Below are 17,715 nucleotides of genomic sequence, written 5' to 3'. Positions count from 1 at the left end.
GGACCTCCATGCATGGATATAGGTGAGATAAAAGGTGGAGATTGTACTCGTGGTGGGACAAAAGGTGGAGATTGAGGTGAATTACGGTATATTTCTGCTTCCGGTTCTGCTACTGGCATTGAGATAAAAGGAGTGTGTGGTTCATAATTGGGTTGATCATTTTCTGCAACCGAATTCTGGCCTGAACTCCCAGCCACTGACTCTCCGCGAATTCTGCATGCAAAAACTTCCAATAATGGGTCACCGGACCGCACAATCTGCGCGATCAGGCCTCTCAATGCCCCGTCATCACCCAATGCGATTCTGACATACCTTCCTGCATGGACCATTCGGGCCTGAATCTGTAATTCCCAACGATTCCTATTGTAGCCGCTCACTTCATAAATAAGCGATTGCAACTGCTCAAATGAGAAATTTTCATCAACCCAATACGTATTTACTGGAGGTTTGGAGTAACGTGCCCCATTCTGGTCAAAAATGAATTTCCCCCCAAAATGTATTGAAATTCCAATAGGCATGGCCAATAAACTACATTCGGAGAAGGAAATATTTTGTAAGTTTACTGATTTCAAATGAACAGTAAATACGTATATGCACAGTAATGAATAGTAAATGAACAGTAAATACGTATATGAACAGTACAAAACGTATGTGCACAGTAAATGAACAGTAAATACGTACATGAACAGTAAATGAACAGTAAATACAATACATGAACAGTATATACGTATGTGCACAGTAAATTAAAGTACATGAACAGTAAATACGTATATGCACAGTAAAGGAATAGTAAATGAACAGTAAATACGTATATGAACAGTAAATACGTATGTGAACAGTACATACATAAATCTATAGTAAATGAATAGTAAATAACAATGCGTAAAAAAACCTGATTTAGCAGTCGAACAATTCTCTTCCTCCTTCCTCTCTTTCTCCCTTTCTCTCTTTCAGAATAATCTCTGCCTCTCTCTCTCTCTATTTATAATGAAAAAGCGCAAAAAAAAAAAAAAAAAAAAAAGGTCCCGCCCGTGGAATTTATCCACGGGGGGAATGGGGATATCGGCCCGTGGAATTTATCCACGGGGGGAGGGGAAATTCGGCTCGTGGAAATTTTCCACGGGCTGGGTATTTTTAAAATTCCAGCGAAAAGCTGGATATTTTAATTAAAATAATGATATTTTTGGGTAAAAATAAAAAAATCGGCATAGTCCCGACTCATGGAAATGGAAAGAATATTTGAAATTTCAACTCGTTTATTGGAGACCGACATATAATGCTAGTTTCTATTCTCATACCCCACACAATAAAGGAAAAAAGATTCGAACTTCTATATTTCCAAAAGGAAACAAATTCAAATGGAGCGATGCCTGAATATTCCACCTGAATTTGCAAATCACGGGTGAGTGAGTCTATGGTACTATGCATATTACGATTTGTTACCGTGCTACGGCTCTATATTCGAGTTTTCAAATTCTAACGGTCAATCCGAACCGTTCATCTTGTTCTCCATATTAATATGTGTTTGGAGACCAAGTTTTACATTTTTTGAAATTTTTTTACTATTTTTTTAGATATTTAGAAAATCAATTGATCTGAAAATTCTGGACCATCCAAAAACAGTGATTTTCAATAAATCTAAAAAAATAGTAAAAAAATTTCAAAAAAATGTAAAATTTGGTCTCCAAACACATATTAATATGGAGAACAAGATGAACGGTTCAGATCGACCGTTAGGATTTGAAAACTCAAATATAGAGCCGTAGCACGGTAACAAATCGTAATATGCATAGTACCATAGACTCACTCATAATGTATTATGGTCCTCACTAATTACATAGTCTCAACTAATTATTATTCTAAAATTCAGCAGCATCATTTTCTCTTTGGTATCAACTAATTATATAGTTTCCCTTTTACAATTCACGCACTCATTCTCGCGTCAACCTTTACAGTCGCATAACACAGTGATGGGTAAAGGTTGCTAAGCCATCCCCATAAATTGAAATTTTATAGTTTGAACTGTTTGGTCCATTAGATATTGTAAATTTTATATGCATTAATACCTTTTAGCCCCGTTATAAAATGAAACTACACTATATTTGAATTTTCAGCCTCCCCAATCTCTATTTTCTAGTTTCGCCCTTGAACTTTCTCTAACAAAAATAGTTGACTTCATAGGAATAAATACTTCAATGCATAGATATAAATACTTCCAGTACTTAGATATTAATATTTTCAGTGTCATATGTAGAAAATATTTAGATATGTATACCTTCGTAGTTATAAATACTTAGAAGATAAGATATTAACACTTAAAAAAAATATTAATACTTTGATGCATGACTTGTTATGATTATTCATTTTCGAGTTCCCCAATTATTCCTGCATCAACCTACCTTTAACAAAAATAGTTGACCTCATACGTATAAATACTTCAATGTATAAGTATAAATACTTTCAATACTTAGATATTAATACTTTTAGTGTCTTATGTAAAAAATACTTGCAAGTATAGGTATAAATACTTGTACGACAAGGTATAAATATTTGCGCGACAATGAGTCTAAAAGTATGTCATCATGAATCTCATTTGAAAAAAAAAATACGTAGATATTAATAATATGGAAAAAAATTAAAATTGTGGAGATTTTGCAGTCTCTGCAGGAAGTTATCTTTCTGCATTTAATTTTCGGTGGTCCCCCTGCGGGTACAGTGCGGATACAATGCTGCGGATACTATTATCTTCACGCTACAGTACCCGCACAATAAATAATTGTTCAGCTCATAGCTACAAATACTTCTGTACATAGGTATAAATTCTTCCGTGCATAGATATTAATACTTTAGGAAAAAAATTCGAATTGTGGAGTTTTTGCGATCCCCACAAAAGTTATTTTTTCATATTTAATTTTCGGTGGTCCCCTGGGAGTACTGTTATCAGCTTCCTAATTAAATATAAATAAAATTAAGAAGTAGTCTTTAGTTTAGTAACAAAATACATCATTCTATGTAAAAAGTTGTAGGTTCGAAATAGTGATGAAAGATTATTTATGAACAAATTAATTAAAATTTGGAAGAATATACCTCCATCTTTCTTTATTTTTTTTGATGAAAAATAAGAATTATATATACTCCTATTTTATATTAACCATAACTGATTACTGCGTTTGTGGGTTTTGAGTTGTAACCCACATGATATTTACAAGATGAAAGAGAAAAAGGAAATTAAAAAGAAATCACACTCATATCAACAGTGTACAATCTATCTTAATAATCTCTATCTTCTTTGTCAGTTCAGTTCAGTTCAGAAACCTCCACTGCTCATGAACTTCATTTACCAGATCAGTCTCTCGTTGTGATTTCTCTCTGAAGAAGATAAATGTTTCTTTCTATCTTCATATCTCAATTCTCAAACATGAATACATTTTGCTAGCTGAGGCAACATTTGATTGTTAGAAATCACGAATTTGATTAATATTGAAGTTCATCACTTCAATTTCAAACAACAAATTTAAATTGTTGAACATAATCTATATATTTTTAAGATATGTAAAACTATGTTAAAAGTTTTGTAAATTTTTGGAGTTTGGTAAGATTAAGTGGTTGAAAAATTGTTGAACAATGAACGCTTATTTTCAACCTTCAAATCGAACTTCATGATGTGCCAAACAAGAAATAATGTTTAAATATTGATTCATTCAAAAAGTAGATCATAATCAATTAAATAATTTAATTTTGAATTCCAAAGTTCATCCAATAATGTTTTCAAGTTAAACATAACTTCTTTAATGAAATTTAATCACTTTAATTCAGAATTACTAGTACGTATGATTTTATGAAACCAAATAAGTTGCGGGACTACTAGTATAAATATACAATTTTAATACAAGATTTATATATAATACTTCAGAATAATGTTAAAAAACAAAATCATAAGCGTCTGAAAATAAAATTAAACTGCCTAGCCACAGGAGTTCATATCAGAAGAGTTCATGAACTCTCTTAAAACTAAATCATCAAATCCATCAAGTTCATCCAACCCTTGCAGAGGCAAATAATCAGATAATGATTCAGAATAAAATGCATCTGTCTCATGTGAATCGGAAATTCGAGACCCAACTGATGGAAACTCAGTAGTTGTATTGTGAAATTGAAAACTGACACCCTGGTTCAAATTCAACCGGTTCTGACAGGGTTTTGAATCAAGAGGCGAGAAGTATTGTTCCGAATGCACGGGTCTGTTTGCAAAATCAACGCTGATTAAATTGGGTATGATCATGCTCGAGCTGGATTGGATTGGGAGATTTGCAGTTGACAGTGGTGTTGAGTTGCATGAATGTGAGTTCTTGTAAATGACTTCATAGACCGGCGGATCGGTAAAGTCCTTCTGCTGGACTTGTTTTGTGGCCGTGCAATTCTCATCATCTCTATAGGTGCATCTAAAATATGATCTGGAGAAGAATACCAAATTATGTTAGGGAAATTAATTTGTAACATTTTTCAATGAACTTGCAGAAATAAGATAAATATCAAGATTATATTCAACTGATTTTAAGAGGCGAAAATAAAAGACAAAATATGTTTCTGTTTGTTTTATTATTCTAGGCCTATGTGTACCTACAAAAAGGCCCAATTTAGGTGAGACTAAATATTTATAGGTAAAGGTTCCATTTGGGTTTAGACACAGCCCATAACACCTTTTACGCATGGCTCTTATATATAAAGCAACTAGTTGTATCAAAACAGGTACCGAACCGTATATATAAAAGTGTCATACTAGCCGCACTCTTAATTAATTAGTTGGAAGTTACAATGTCAAATGTATCATGTATATTCCAATGCAAACTCGAGCATGCACATCATATATGCATCGGAGATATATGGTCATGGCGATTATAGAACAATTAACAAAAAAAATCAATATTAAATATTAGCAACAATAGAGTAGTACTCTTATTAAATTTGTACATACAGATCATGGACTTGTTGATTGCAAGTATTATTCTTTAAGGTTGCACATTTTTTTTTTGTTTCTGGTAGAAATACTTTCTTTATCCAGGCCACTTGCTATTAATTTTTTTTTTAGAACTTAGCAGAGGCTGCTAAGGTACACATGCTATTAATTAATTAGCACTATTTGATGGATTCCAATCACCCAGGCCACTTGGTATTAATTAATTAGCACCTCGAGATGTGACCTCTTAAAAAATTGCTTAAAAAAGAGAATACTAGATTAGTGCATTACTAAACTAATATGTACATTGGTAGGGATGAGAACATGGGGAAGCTATTAAATAGATTGCTTTTACATATATGCACCTAAATTATGATGTGGAGCATAACCATAAAAAAAATTAGAATAATAGCATGTGATCTTAATTAATAATAGGACAAAAGATAAGTCCAAGGTTTATTAAACGGGTAATGGGTATTCTGGATCTAATCCATTGAACCCGACCCGATAAAATGATTCTAAATTCAATATGCTTAATTTTCAGATATCCCTTGACATCACTTATCCTGGATATCCCTAAGTATCATTGTGATTATTTTAATTATGATTAAGGAATTATTCCATGAGACCTAAAATTCAAGATTTAAGTGAAAATATGAGAATAGTTCAAAATAATTTGTTCTCTCATAATGGACAACTATATATGATAAAATTTTGAAGTTTTTCAAAAGAAAATAAAATTTGTGGATATATTCGATCCAGTTTTAAATAGATTGTCTATCTATCTTCCTCATTTAGTTTTGGAAAATAACAAAAGATGAGAAAAACAGGAAAACTAAAAGGAAAAAATGGCGAAAGAGAAGAACTCAAATCCTTCTGAATAAATCTTGATCCAAATCAGGGGTAGGCAGAGGCAAAATCAGAGGTAGGCAAAATCTCGATCCAAATCCAGGACTTGCCTACCCCTGCGTGGCTGTGGCTCCGCCTCTGGTAGTGTAATGTTATTTTATAAAAAGGTCTGAGAAGTATTGATGCATGCAACAGTTATAAAGTTTAATGGACCAAAATACCAGAATTTCAATTTATAGGGGTGCTTAATTAATCTCCTTTTCCCTCACTACCCTCCTCCCTTGTCTTAGAAAATTTTCATTTTTTGTTTCCTTGACATCACTTATCCTGGATATCCCTAAGTATCATTGTGATTATTTTAATTATGATTAAGAAATTATTCCATGAGACCTAAAATTCAAGATTTAAGTGAAAATATGAGAATAATTCAAAATAATTTGTTCTCTCATAATGGACAACTATATATGATAAAATTTTGAAGTTTTTCAAAAGAAAATAAAATTTGTGGATATATTCGATCCAGTAGTGAGACTCAAGATTAATTGGAGATGCCGAAATTAATCGAATGCATTCAATGCTATGGAAAATTTATGACGAACACATCATTGTTTCTAATAAAATAAATTAAATACCTTTCCATCTCTCTTCTACAATCCAAGTACCAAATGTGACTAGTTGAGTGGGGTGGTGTGCGAAGAATTTTTTATTTTTGGAAATATGTTAAATGTTTTGTCTGGAAAAGGAAGGATGTATTTTTTTTATGTAGTTGAAGGAACGGAATAATTAATTTAGTATGTTAGAGTTTCAAGACATATCAATCGATCCTTAGTCTCAGAAAATATCTAATATAGATACTATAACTCTGAAGGAATCAAATCAATGATTGAGTTTCTTCGAAAATGTCTAAAAAAACTGAATTGATGATTTGTTTACTTCTATAACATCAAAAAACAATATTTTTCATTTTTATGGTTCTTTACAAAATACAAAAGTTAGTTGATGTTGAATGACAGTTCCTAGGTACAATTATTGTTGACTGAGAATGAAGGAAAAGTCCATCCATTAGTTCAACGGTAGGAGATGTTCTAAACCAAAACCTAATCTAAGAAATATTTTTGAAAATTCGTTTAATTCTTTTATTGGTTAAAAAAATGTTGAAATTAAAATAATTTCCGAATTTATGACTCTACTCATAATTAATAACGATATCAAGAATAAGAACAATTAATAGGTTGTGAACAATTTGTAAATTGTTAGTACATAATTCGAAAATTGTTAATTTGTAATTCAAAAAATATTCAAGAATACGTTTAATTCTTCTACTCGTTCAGAAAGGTGTTAAAAATAAATAATTTGCGAAATTTATTATTATACTAAATAAACCATATCCAAGAATATATACCAACAGTAGATTAGTGTTATTACAAAAGTTTTATATGGATGCAGAATATATGGTATATATATACACTTACTCTGCAATTGTAAGTTTGCATATTTATTTAGGACATAATACCTATTTTAATCTAAATACAATAAAATGGTACCAATGGTTTGATTATTTTTCCATCATATTGGCCACTTGTTATTAATTAATTAATTACCACCTCGAGATGTGACCTCTTAACACTATGCTAAAAGAATAATACTAGATTAGTACACTTGGTTACTAAATTAATATGTACTTTTGTAAGTTGAGAATATGGGTAAGCTACGGATATATTGTTTTACATAAATGCCCCTAAACTATGATTGGTGTTTAACCATAAAATAGTATTATATAATACAAGCACGAAGCATGTGATCTGGATTAAATTGGTACTAGGTTATCTGGATCGATCCAATAGAATAAATTCTAGCTCCAATATGATTTTTATTTTTCAGAATTCCTTTTAAGAAATCTCTGCACATACAACTTAATTAGATCTCTGTTATATGTGTGCGCGCTCACCAAACTTATATAAGCAAAGTCACATATTGTATATATAGATAACTCTCAGATCGTTTTTTCTTGTAATTTTATTAACTGGTCTAATAAATAGAAGAAATGGTACAATTTCTAACAATCTTTTAGATAAGATTATCTAATTCTTGGTTACACAAATAAAGATGAGGCTTCTTGCTTCCAAATCAATATCCGATTATCTACCCATAATAGGTAATAGGTATAATCATTTCTGATAATATTTTAATTTGATTAATTAGTTAAAGGAAAAGGGGATGAATTGGGAAAGCACACAAGTGTTTTACCTTGGATTATTAGAGCTCATAATTTTCTTTGTTCCATATTTTCTCCATTGATAGCCATCATCAAAGGGTGCACTTGTCTCTATAGACCATATATTGCCCCCCTCCTTTCTGTTTTGCATACAAATGAAAAATAATGAATTTAAGAAAAACCCATAAATTATCTTTTCTTATTAACATATACAATTTAATTTGCAAGATTTCAGCATTTATAACAACAACAACTGAATTAACATTCTTCTCAAGCACAAGGATTTGTTCCTTGCTGAGAATTTGTACAAAACAAATTAACTTGATAAAAGCTGAACTAGGCTTATGAAAAAAAAAATCATTCAATACATCATAGAATCAAGGCACTATTTTTAGTAAACACCAACCTTGATTTACGCATTCCACTTCTCTGATTTACACCTTGAAATTCTATTGATGACGACGCCGGAAACAATTCGCCACACAACAAATCATCGCATTCTTGCTTGACATCTTTGTTCTTCGATGAAGAGAATGCCATGCTCAAAGTGTGCTCTTTTGTTGGAGAAGATAAAATAGAGCACTAGTTTTACAATGATAGATCTCCATTATGAAACCTATTATAATACTAAACACATTGCATTAGATTGGATGTGTCTTGTCGCGTTGTGAACTTTGGATGACTCTTCTTTTTAATAATTTCAGTGAGGTTTTCATGCATTAATAGTAGTTAGAGATCAGTTGGCTTTATAAATTGATCATCAAGTTGTAGTAAAGAAATAGAAGACCAAAAGCATATATAGGCAACCATATTTTAATGAAAAAAGAAGGGGAATTAATATAAAATAAATGATAGATGCCATATATAACAAATAATTTATCACATATACGGCCTTGTAACATTTATTACAACTCCTCTGTTTGCGTAGAAATACAAATAATTTGTTCATGTTATGGTTATATTGTTTTTGTTTTTGTTATTGTTTCATAATTAATTAATTGATTTTTTTTTTTTGTCTTTATGAACATAAGTTGGTCCTAGTAAATATTACAAATAAGAAAATGTCAATGAGGTTAAACATAGCTCACAAATAAGTTAGATTACAAATAAATGATTGAATGGATCCTGTAAATATTAAGAAAAAAAATATCTCTTTTCCCTGAACATCATTCCTCAGATTCATGCTCTACGCATTATTATTCAGTATGTTCTTATTTTTAGTTTTATTTATTTTTCAAGACAAAAAATTGGACATTAAACCATTAGACTATTTAATATTTATAAAAATAATTTTCACCTGAGTTTCAAACTTACGATCTCTCACACCAATATATAGCAGTGCTTTTTGTCACTAATAATCCAAAGACAAGTTCTCTTTTATTGATCTTTTTATTCTGCTATATTTTAGTAAACATCTTTATCCGTCATTCCACTCTTCTTTTTAAGCATAACTTTTTCCGTCCTTTTTTTATTTTGAAAAATTCTTGAAATCTCACCTTTATGTTCATTTTTATTATAAAATTTTGTAGATTAATTTGTAGCTAATGTTCAAGAGATGCACACGGTTATTTTTACACGAAGATTTTGCAAGTCTTCATACCAGACAATTGAAGTATAAATATCCAACTATACATGTGTTGTTATATATTTAGCTTTGCACTGTTAAATATTTTTGTAGGATAAAAAGCCTAAAAACTAATTTAATGTATAAATACATAGAAATATAGATATTAATAATGGAAAATATATCTATAAATACAAAAAAGGAAGTTAACACTTGACTTTGATAGTATAGACGTACGTCTAGGAGAAAAATGCACCTACAAGGCTACAATATATAGATATTAATTTTGTTTGCGATGCAGATATAATTAACACCAAAGGTTTTACTTCAACACCTGACTTTTTGCAAGTATAAATACCTGACTAGCTATATATATATATATATAAAATTTTGGAATATCGAGCAATACAAGTCCAAAAGCTGAACATTCGAAGTACAAAGAACAGACTATACGCGCTAATAGTTTGACATTATTTAAATATTCTGAAGGATATAATTATAAGTATTTTACAGTGAAGATATAAACATATAGCTAACAGTATATAGATATTAGCAATTATCACTGTAAGTGTAAAAATTTATGTATAATAAGTGGACCATCACATGAGACATGAAACCATCTTTTTCATATTTTGTGTGCAGAGACATGAAACCTTCTTTTTCTTTTCTGTGTGCAGAGACTATTTAGCATTATAAATAATAAAATAGTTTAATAGACATATGATAAGGGAAAACATGAACTATTTATCTCAACTCAGTCCTGCAGACTGTTCTTCCATGGCATCTCTGTTGTTATGATAGCTCACTACATATTAATCATAACAAAACAATATTAGTTAATTGTTAAATGAACCAACAAATGCATGAATAATATAGCTGCTTCAAATCATAACTTTAAAAACGAGTCAGAACATTGTGTTTTTAACAACAAATAACTAGATGTTAGTAAAAATGTCCCATTTGTAATACCATAAAAAAATTGTTTCTAACAGATCTGAGGGGTATAGAAGATCTGAATTTTTTTGTCATCACGATTGCATGCTTAAGAGTAATAATGATCAAGCATGTGAGTTCCTACAACACAATAATATATAACTGTTTTAGTAGTAAATTTTTGCTAATTTTGAAAGTTGTATGGTTGACAAATATAGTTGTCCAATTAACAGTTAGCTAAAAATTATTAACAAATAATTGGCTAAAATAAAAATAACAAAGAAATTCAGAAATGACCAGTGGGGTGGCAAAATTGAAGTAATGAAACCGAATCGTCTGCCCCCTGGGGGCAGGAAATTTCTGCCCTCAGAGTCACTGCAGAGTGGGTCCCCATATAACCCTAAATCAAAAACCCTTTAACAGTAACTGGGTCCATTCCGCAGTGACTCTGGGGGCAGGAGATCTGGTTCCGTAAGTAATACCCACAAAAATTGATAGAATGGTATTGGGAAACCATCAGACGCTAAAAAAATATTAAACGTACTAAGAACATGATGAAGTTTTTGTTGGCTTTAATTTATAATAAACCCCACTCTAAGAACATGCTTCTACTATTTATATCGTCACGTGCTTATATACTCTACTTTTTTAATTTGTTTATTATGACTATAATATACCTTACTTTTTACGCATCAACCCCTGCATTTTTTCTCTCTAAGTTCGCATCATCAATAAGTTCTAACTTTTCATTGGCATCTGATGCCGGTTCAATCATTTGATTATAAAAATTCAAAACATGCTAGTTAAATCAGGCAAGACCTTATCAAACATCTCAATTTTTTTTAGGAATTCAAAAGATTAAAAATTAATACGCTCCAAATTGAGCAGCTGCTGATGTATATAAATTAAATGACATTGGCCATGCGGATGCTGAGATCAGGTCCTGTTCGTTGGATATGATTAAACAGTTCATATTTGTTGACAATTTTAATGATAAAAGTTGGGGACGGATTCAAGATAATTAGTACGCCGGCATGACAAAATTTTAGGATGAAGTATAATTTTATGATGATTTTGAATATTAAGTATATTTTTATAATCCTTTTTAAAAAAAAATACAAATAAAAGTAAGTTTTGAGAAAAGAATTAGGATGAGACATATTTTTATAATTTTTTGAATCTTAACAATGTTATAAAAGTGTACAAATAAAAGTATATTTTTGAAAAAATTTTGAACGAGGAACCAGTGTCCCCTTGTATGTGACTCCGTAACTGATAAAAACACGCATCTGATCATATAAGGTTCCACAAGTCCGATTGTTATTTTCGATTAATATAGTCAAAAAATTAAAGCTCCTAATATATGAAACCATCATCAACACAATAATCTGGACCACATATATCACCATATATAAAACCTGATCAATATGGGAAAGAACAACCGCAAAAAGCACCCAAATTGTGTACCATTTCTTCATATCTTCCAAAAAAAGAAAAAGAACCTACCAAAATTTAATCATTTTGAATGGGTTTCAATTTATTACTCTGTATATATATAACGGTATATTGTCATCAACATTTCCTATATGTGCATTACATCTACAATCATGTTCTACCTAGGTTAAGAGGAGATGAGCATCACTGGAATCAAAACCAACAAGTTCCATAATCAACGTCTCAAAATCCCATTCGCCGGATCTCTGAACAGTACCGCAACGACTGGATAGAGCCTCCATTAGACTATTATCAGGTAAATACGAAGGCAGGTAGTTAGGAGCCATGCAATTGCCTCTTTGAGTTTTCTGTTCATATACATCTGATTGTGATACTGGTACAGGAGGTGATACTGGTATCTGAGAATTGCAAGTGTGCTCATTAGTGTATGTCACATGGAAAAAATTAGTTTGATCTTTGTTGGTTGTTTCTTGCACTAGTTTTTTGGCCAGGCATCCCTGTTCTTCTTTGAATGTGCATCTGAAGTAGCTCCTGTGTCAGAAATATGATTATTTTAGATTCCAGATTAGTCAATAAACAATGTGAATAAACATTAATAAGAGACCATTGTTTTAATTAGTGCATTTTAATTGATTTTTGAAATATGTTCTGTCATGTAAACTGATTTAATTTACAATGCATCATTGAATATTTTTGATGATCACCTTATAATTTCTAATTTATTTATTTATGTGAAATATTTTATTTCATGGCATTTGAATTAATGTTTCTTGTACTTAAATTTAGCATGTAGGTAACTTATATTAGATGCCACACCTTGAAAAGTTGGTGCCACTGATTTTCTTGTCTCCATATTTTCTCCATTGATATCCGTCATCATATGGCATGGTCGTAGTACATGTCCATGAATTATTCTCTGTCCTGTGTACATGAAAATGAACAAGAAATGTCAGAGAAAAACAAAATGAACATCATTTTATCATGTTAATTACTAATGCTTTTCTATTTTAATATTTAGTTAAGTTAGTCTATACAATGTTATAATTATATACTCTCTTTATCTTACATATATTCATGCTTAAATGTGGTATGATAGGCTAATAAAAAAATGTATCTATGCCAGTTGTATACATATAAAAAACTTAATGGAATTGAAGAACTAGGTAAAGTTGTTTGGAAAAAAATTTAAGCTCATAAATTTCTCTCAATTGTTAATTTAATTAAATTACCTTCTTCTTTTGCCTCTTTTACTAGCAATCTTCTGATCAGAATCATTTAACAAAACACCATCCAGAGTAGCACAACCGGATGCACCCGACTCAGTGGCCATAATCTCCTGTTTCACCTCCATTTTACACATACCGGATTTCATTATACAGAGGGAATGATTCAACCCTTGCAAAGCCTCTTGAAAAAGAGGCTGAGCAAGTTCATGCATGCATAATGCATCTTCTCCAAATTTCCTGGATTTGAACTGAAGAAGCGCTTGAAGTTTTTTAATTTGGTCATAGGCTTTTCCTACCTCTCTAATGACTATATCTTGATTAGGAAACGAGGCCATTGTTTGATACGAGGAAGGTTAGGTTTTTATTTTCTTTGTATCTGTTTTTGAATGAAGGCAATTAAGTTATACAAGGAGCAATATATAGTTCAGTACTGTACATATGTAGGTCCTATTTGGGACCAAAGTTTTAGGAGCATATGAAGTTGGTGATTCCCTCAAAAAAAAAAAAATGAAGTTAGGTGAGAATTAAAGAAGATGCAAGGAAAGGACAATAGAATTTCAACACCGAGTACGGACATGTTTGAATGTTTTGAAAGAAGAAATTTAATGGTAAACATATAATAATTAAGATCATGGACGGAGCAAAGATATTTAAGTAGAGTGAATAGAAGCATAATTTTGAACATTTTTAGAATCATGCATGGGGCAAGTGTCCTCTAACTCTATGTGGCTCTGTCATTGAATAAGATGGAAATGTTTTTGGCTCTCATAATAGACACTGTTGGAATTGAAATATACTATATTCAAATAAAAATTATATATATTTTCTGTTAACTTTTTGATATGGACACGTTTTTTATTAGTATCAATTAATATCGAAACATTAATAATATAGTAGTACTACAAAATTTATGTACGCTACAAGTATATATATATCCCATAAATATATTTACTTTTCATATATCATGCATATTGTAAATTAATTTGATGTGTTTTAGTAGGTTATTATGGTGCTATATTTTTGGTTAATATATGTTTCAAATAGCATAGTCCTATATTTTAATGGGGTAGTAGCGTTCCTTTCTCTACGATCTTTGGCGTTTTGCATGTTTATTAATATGGTATAGACTTTAAATTGGAATCAATTAATTAATGCTCCTATTTAATAACCAAAATGATTGCTACAGCGTCGTTTGCTTTGATTTTTGTTTTGCAAATTAATTTGGTTTGTTTGCGGGCCATAGCCCGAGATTTTTATTTTTACTCCAAAAGAAAATTATTTTAATAATTATAACCACAGTTGAGCTGGATTTATAAAAATACCCCACCCGTGGAATTTTTTCACGGACCGAATTAATCTCCTCTCCCCGTGGAAATTTTCTGCGGTCCGGAGTTTCTTATTCCCCCCCGTGGAATTTATCCACGGTCCGAGCCTTTTAATTCAAACCGACGCTCCCCTCTTCTCCCTCTGTCTCCGTGACCTCTCTCTTCTCGTTTTGTCTCCGTGAAACCTACACAACACAACCCCTCTCCCCACAGACGCCCCCCTTTTCCGGCTCCCCACCCCCACGCGCCTCACTGTAGCAGCACCGCCCGCCTCCCTGCGCCACTCCCTGCCCTGCCCTACTCCCTGCACTACTCCAGCCCTACTCCGAGCGGCGAAGTGTAGAGACTCGGTACCGGTCGTTCTATCAAAGCCGCCTCTTGGATTCCATTGTTAATCGGGTAAGTAAGCACCTTAGAAATTCATTGATTCGTTTGATTAGTTGTATCGTCTTGACTGCTCAGGTTGTTGTTTTTCCCGACAAGGGCATCTATTTGGCTGGTCTATTCTATAGTGACCTGTTGTCACTTTGCCTTGTGCTTGCCGTAGCTTATCTGGTGCTTGTGGTTATACTGTTGTGATGTTGTCAGTGGAACTGTATGCTTGTAATCCTTTTTAATTGATGAAGTGACGGGTAAATATTTGAAATCATTTTTAATTGATGAAGTGACGTATACTTATCGTATGATGAATTGATCCTTATCGGGTTTTATGGGCTAATTTGGGCATTTATAATTTGTCTAGCGCGGGTTGTTGATTTTCCCAGCTGGACCTGTGTTGACTACGTTGCTTGTCTAAATTGCTCGCTATTTTTTACAATTGGTCGGGGGCTTTGATATCGAAGTGATAAATTTTATTGTTGATGATCTTTCGTGTGGGGCTTTGATATCGAAGTGAAAATCTTCACTTGGAAATTTACTATAGATCATTGATTTGACGAATCAATTTCGGTTGTTAATACCAATCTTGTGCCAATGAGATTAAATCAGTACCAGACCTAGAACCAACATAAATATATGCTGTTGCATTCAATTTCAGCCTAGCACCAGAGATCAGTACCAATATAAATATATGATGTTGCATTGGTACTCTTATGATAAAATATAGTAAAAGATCAATTGACATGTATTGATCAATATCAATTTATATCACTTGTTTTGATACAATACAAGAAAACAAAATTCAATATTGTTGTTGTGTTCCATAAATATGAGACATACCAAGCCGACATTTTTATTTTTACCCCATTAAAAAAATATTTTAATACTAATAACCAAAGTTTAGTAATAATTTTAAAAATACCCCACCCGTGGAATTTTTCCACGGATTGGAATTTTAATTCCAATTTTTTTTTTATAAAACAGAAATTTGTTTTTATTTTTTGTATTGAAATATTAGAAATGCTGGATATATTTCTTTGAAAATAGATAGAATACAATATAATTTGATTTATTAGAAAGACTGTAACAAATAACCCGGATTAATATTTTTCAGGTCGGATTTTTTGTGGCTGTAAGAAAAATTAATATATTTCTTTATGTGTTATTGGAAAAAAAATAAAAATGCTTAGATTCTGAGTTATTGATCCCGGTTCAAAAGTCACTTCTATGTAATCTAGAAAATATTGTGATCATTCTAGGACATTTAATTTATGAAAAGTTGTATCTATTTTTGAAAAAAAAACAAAAACTTTAAGTTATTTAATAATTATTATTCAAAAAGAATTCTCAAAAACTTTAAGTGATCCTTCAGGTTTCAATGTAGCTTTGATACCCTTGTGTTGGTCTGATATAACACATACGAATCTATTAACACCAATCACATTAATTCTAAGCCATTGTAAGAAAAAACCCCAATTCTATTCATTCTCCTTGTGCACAATTGCAAATGCTATTGGTTCTCGGCATCATAGCCGCAAGCCATCAAAAGTCTGCCCTCATACCGCCCAGAAAGGAAGGCTGCATCTATACTGATCACCGGTCTCAAGTAATTAAATGCGGTGATGCATGGTCCGTAAGCCCATGCCACGGCCACGAATTCCACAACACCTTGCTTGACTAGTCTTGTATTTTTATCGAAGCTCGGCTTGGTCAGAAAATCGTTCCTTGAGCTGGGATTCTTATCACATATCCCGATAAGCGATAGTTTCATAAAGTTGTACGACTCTTCCCAACTCCCAAATTGACGGGCAACTGCTATCTCACGACCTCTCCAAAGTTTGTTGTACTTCGGAGTTATACTGCCAAACCTAACCCTCACACAGTGTGCCACACTCCGGATGCTCATAGTGGGGTCTTCCTTAATGTCGCTCTCGATGATATCTGCAATTATTGATGCCGTCAGTTGTGCATGGTCGGTCCTGATGTACTCAGACGTGCATGTGTGAGGCATGTCTTGCTCAGTTATCATCCATGTATCTCCTGCATTTGTTGCTCTTGCCTTCAGTTTGAAACGATAACCCGAAGTGCTGCATCTAATTTCCAGCCGGGATGTGTCACTTCTCTTTGTATATGTCTCCTTGTTCTTGTCAACGTGGTACTCTTTGATCTTTTTGGTCAGTTGTTTTTTGTTAAGAAAGTATTGACCTTTTGCGAGCTCACTCTTGTATTCAATCCGACGACCATAGTAAGAAACATCTGCTTCTCGAAAAGCAGATGTGTCATTGAAGTTTACAAACGGGTGAGTCTCAGAACGACCACTTAACGACATATTCTCTCTATTTTGCCTCACAGTGGGCTGTGTGTATTCTTCTTCATCTTCTTCATCTCCTTCATCATTACTCCCAGTCTCCTTCCCCCCATTCATCTCCAGTTTGCAGATTTTTCTCCGGTACCTCGTTCATAAATTCAAATTCTGACTCGTTTGGATCTTCATGTACTGGTGCCGGTCTGAGGTGAGGACTTGGTTCAAGCCCAGGTAAGAATGAAGGACCTCACCATAGCCCATCTCTCTATATATACACACACACAAGTGACATTCTTGCAAAATCATGTCTAATTAAGCGAGGACAAACTATTATTTTTCGGACATGGCTGGCCTAATTAATTTGTATAAGAATTTGTGGGATATTAGGTGGGATGATATTTATATATCGAAGTGAGTTTGGTGGTCTTTTGACGTTAAAAAAATAACAATGAAAAACAATGGGAATTAAATTTGTCCACAAATTCATGGAAACAAATTTGGAGGTTGA

At 32.3% G+C, this 17,715-nt stretch overlaps 3 protein-coding genes across 3 annotated transcripts; all 3 read right to left on the bottom strand.

The window, feature by feature from the left end:
- Positions 1-3,834: 3,834 nt before the first annotated feature.
- LOC144574983 (putative WRKY transcription factor 46) lies at positions 3,835-8,683 on the bottom strand. The gene is made up of 3 exons (XM_078325095.1): positions 8,428-8,683; positions 8,054-8,161; positions 3,835-4,454 (listed from the first exon to the last, which is right to left on the bottom strand). Exons 1-3 carry the CDS (start codon positions 8,559-8,561, stop codon positions 3,965-3,967), a joined length of 732 nt encoding a protein of 243 aa, XP_078181221.1. The 5' UTR covers positions 8,562-8,683; the 3' UTR covers positions 3,835-3,964.
- A 3,413-nt stretch (positions 8,684-12,096) lies between these two features.
- On the bottom strand, positions 12,097-13,534 carry LOC144575173 (WRKY transcription factor 55-like). The gene is made up of 3 exons (XM_078325289.1): positions 13,203-13,534; positions 12,790-12,894; positions 12,097-12,504 (listed from the first exon to the last, which is right to left on the bottom strand). Exons 1-3 carry the CDS (start codon positions 13,532-13,534, stop codon positions 12,135-12,137), a joined length of 807 nt encoding a protein of 268 aa, XP_078181415.1. The 3' UTR covers positions 12,097-12,134.
- Positions 13,535-16,412: 2,878 nt separating this feature from the next.
- Positions 16,413-17,327, bottom strand: LOC144575172 (uncharacterized). The gene has a single exon (XM_078325288.1). It carries the CDS (start codon positions 17,325-17,327, stop codon positions 16,413-16,415), a length of 915 nt encoding a protein of 304 aa, XP_078181414.1.
- Positions 17,328-17,715: the final 388 nt, after the last annotated feature.

Source organism: Carex rostrata, chromosome 23, assembly GCF_964058835.1.
Source record: "Carex rostrata chromosome 23, lpCarRost1.2, whole genome shotgun sequence".
Classification (NCBI taxonomy): domain Eukaryota; kingdom Viridiplantae; phylum Streptophyta; class Magnoliopsida; order Poales; family Cyperaceae; genus Carex; species Carex rostrata.
Note: the sequence above shows the minus strand (reverse complement) of the source record. Positions and strands in the feature narration are given on the sequence as shown.

Excerpts from the sequence above, each read along its gene's own strand:
- LOC144574983 (XM_078325095.1), bottom strand. The coding sequence starts at position 8,561 with ATGGCATTCTCTTCATCGAAGAACAAAGATGTCAAGCAAGAATGCGAT. Across the intron at positions 8,162-8,427 it reads AGTGGAATGCGTAAATCAAG|AAAGGAGGGGGGCAATATAT; the intron begins GTTGGTGTTTAC and ends TATGCAAAACAG. Across the intron at positions 4,455-8,053 it reads ATGAGCTCTAATAATCCAAG|ATCATATTTTAGATGCACCT; the intron begins GTAAAACACTTG and ends ATTCTTCTCCAG.
- LOC144575173 (XM_078325289.1), bottom strand. The coding sequence starts at position 13,534 with ATGGCCTCGTTTCCTAATCAAGATATAGTCATTAGAGAGGTAGGAAAA. Across the intron at positions 12,895-13,202 it reads AAAAGAGGCAAAAGAAGAAG|GACAGAGAATAATTCATGGA; the intron begins GTAATTTAATTA and ends TCATGTACACAG. Across the intron at positions 12,505-12,789 it reads AGTGGCACCAACTTTTCAAG|GAGCTACTTCAGATGCACAT; the intron begins GTGTGGCATCTA and ends TTTCTGACACAG.
- LOC144575172 (XM_078325288.1), bottom strand. The coding sequence starts at position 17,327 with ATGAATGGGGGGAAGGAGACTGGGAGTAATGATGAAGGAGATGAAGAA.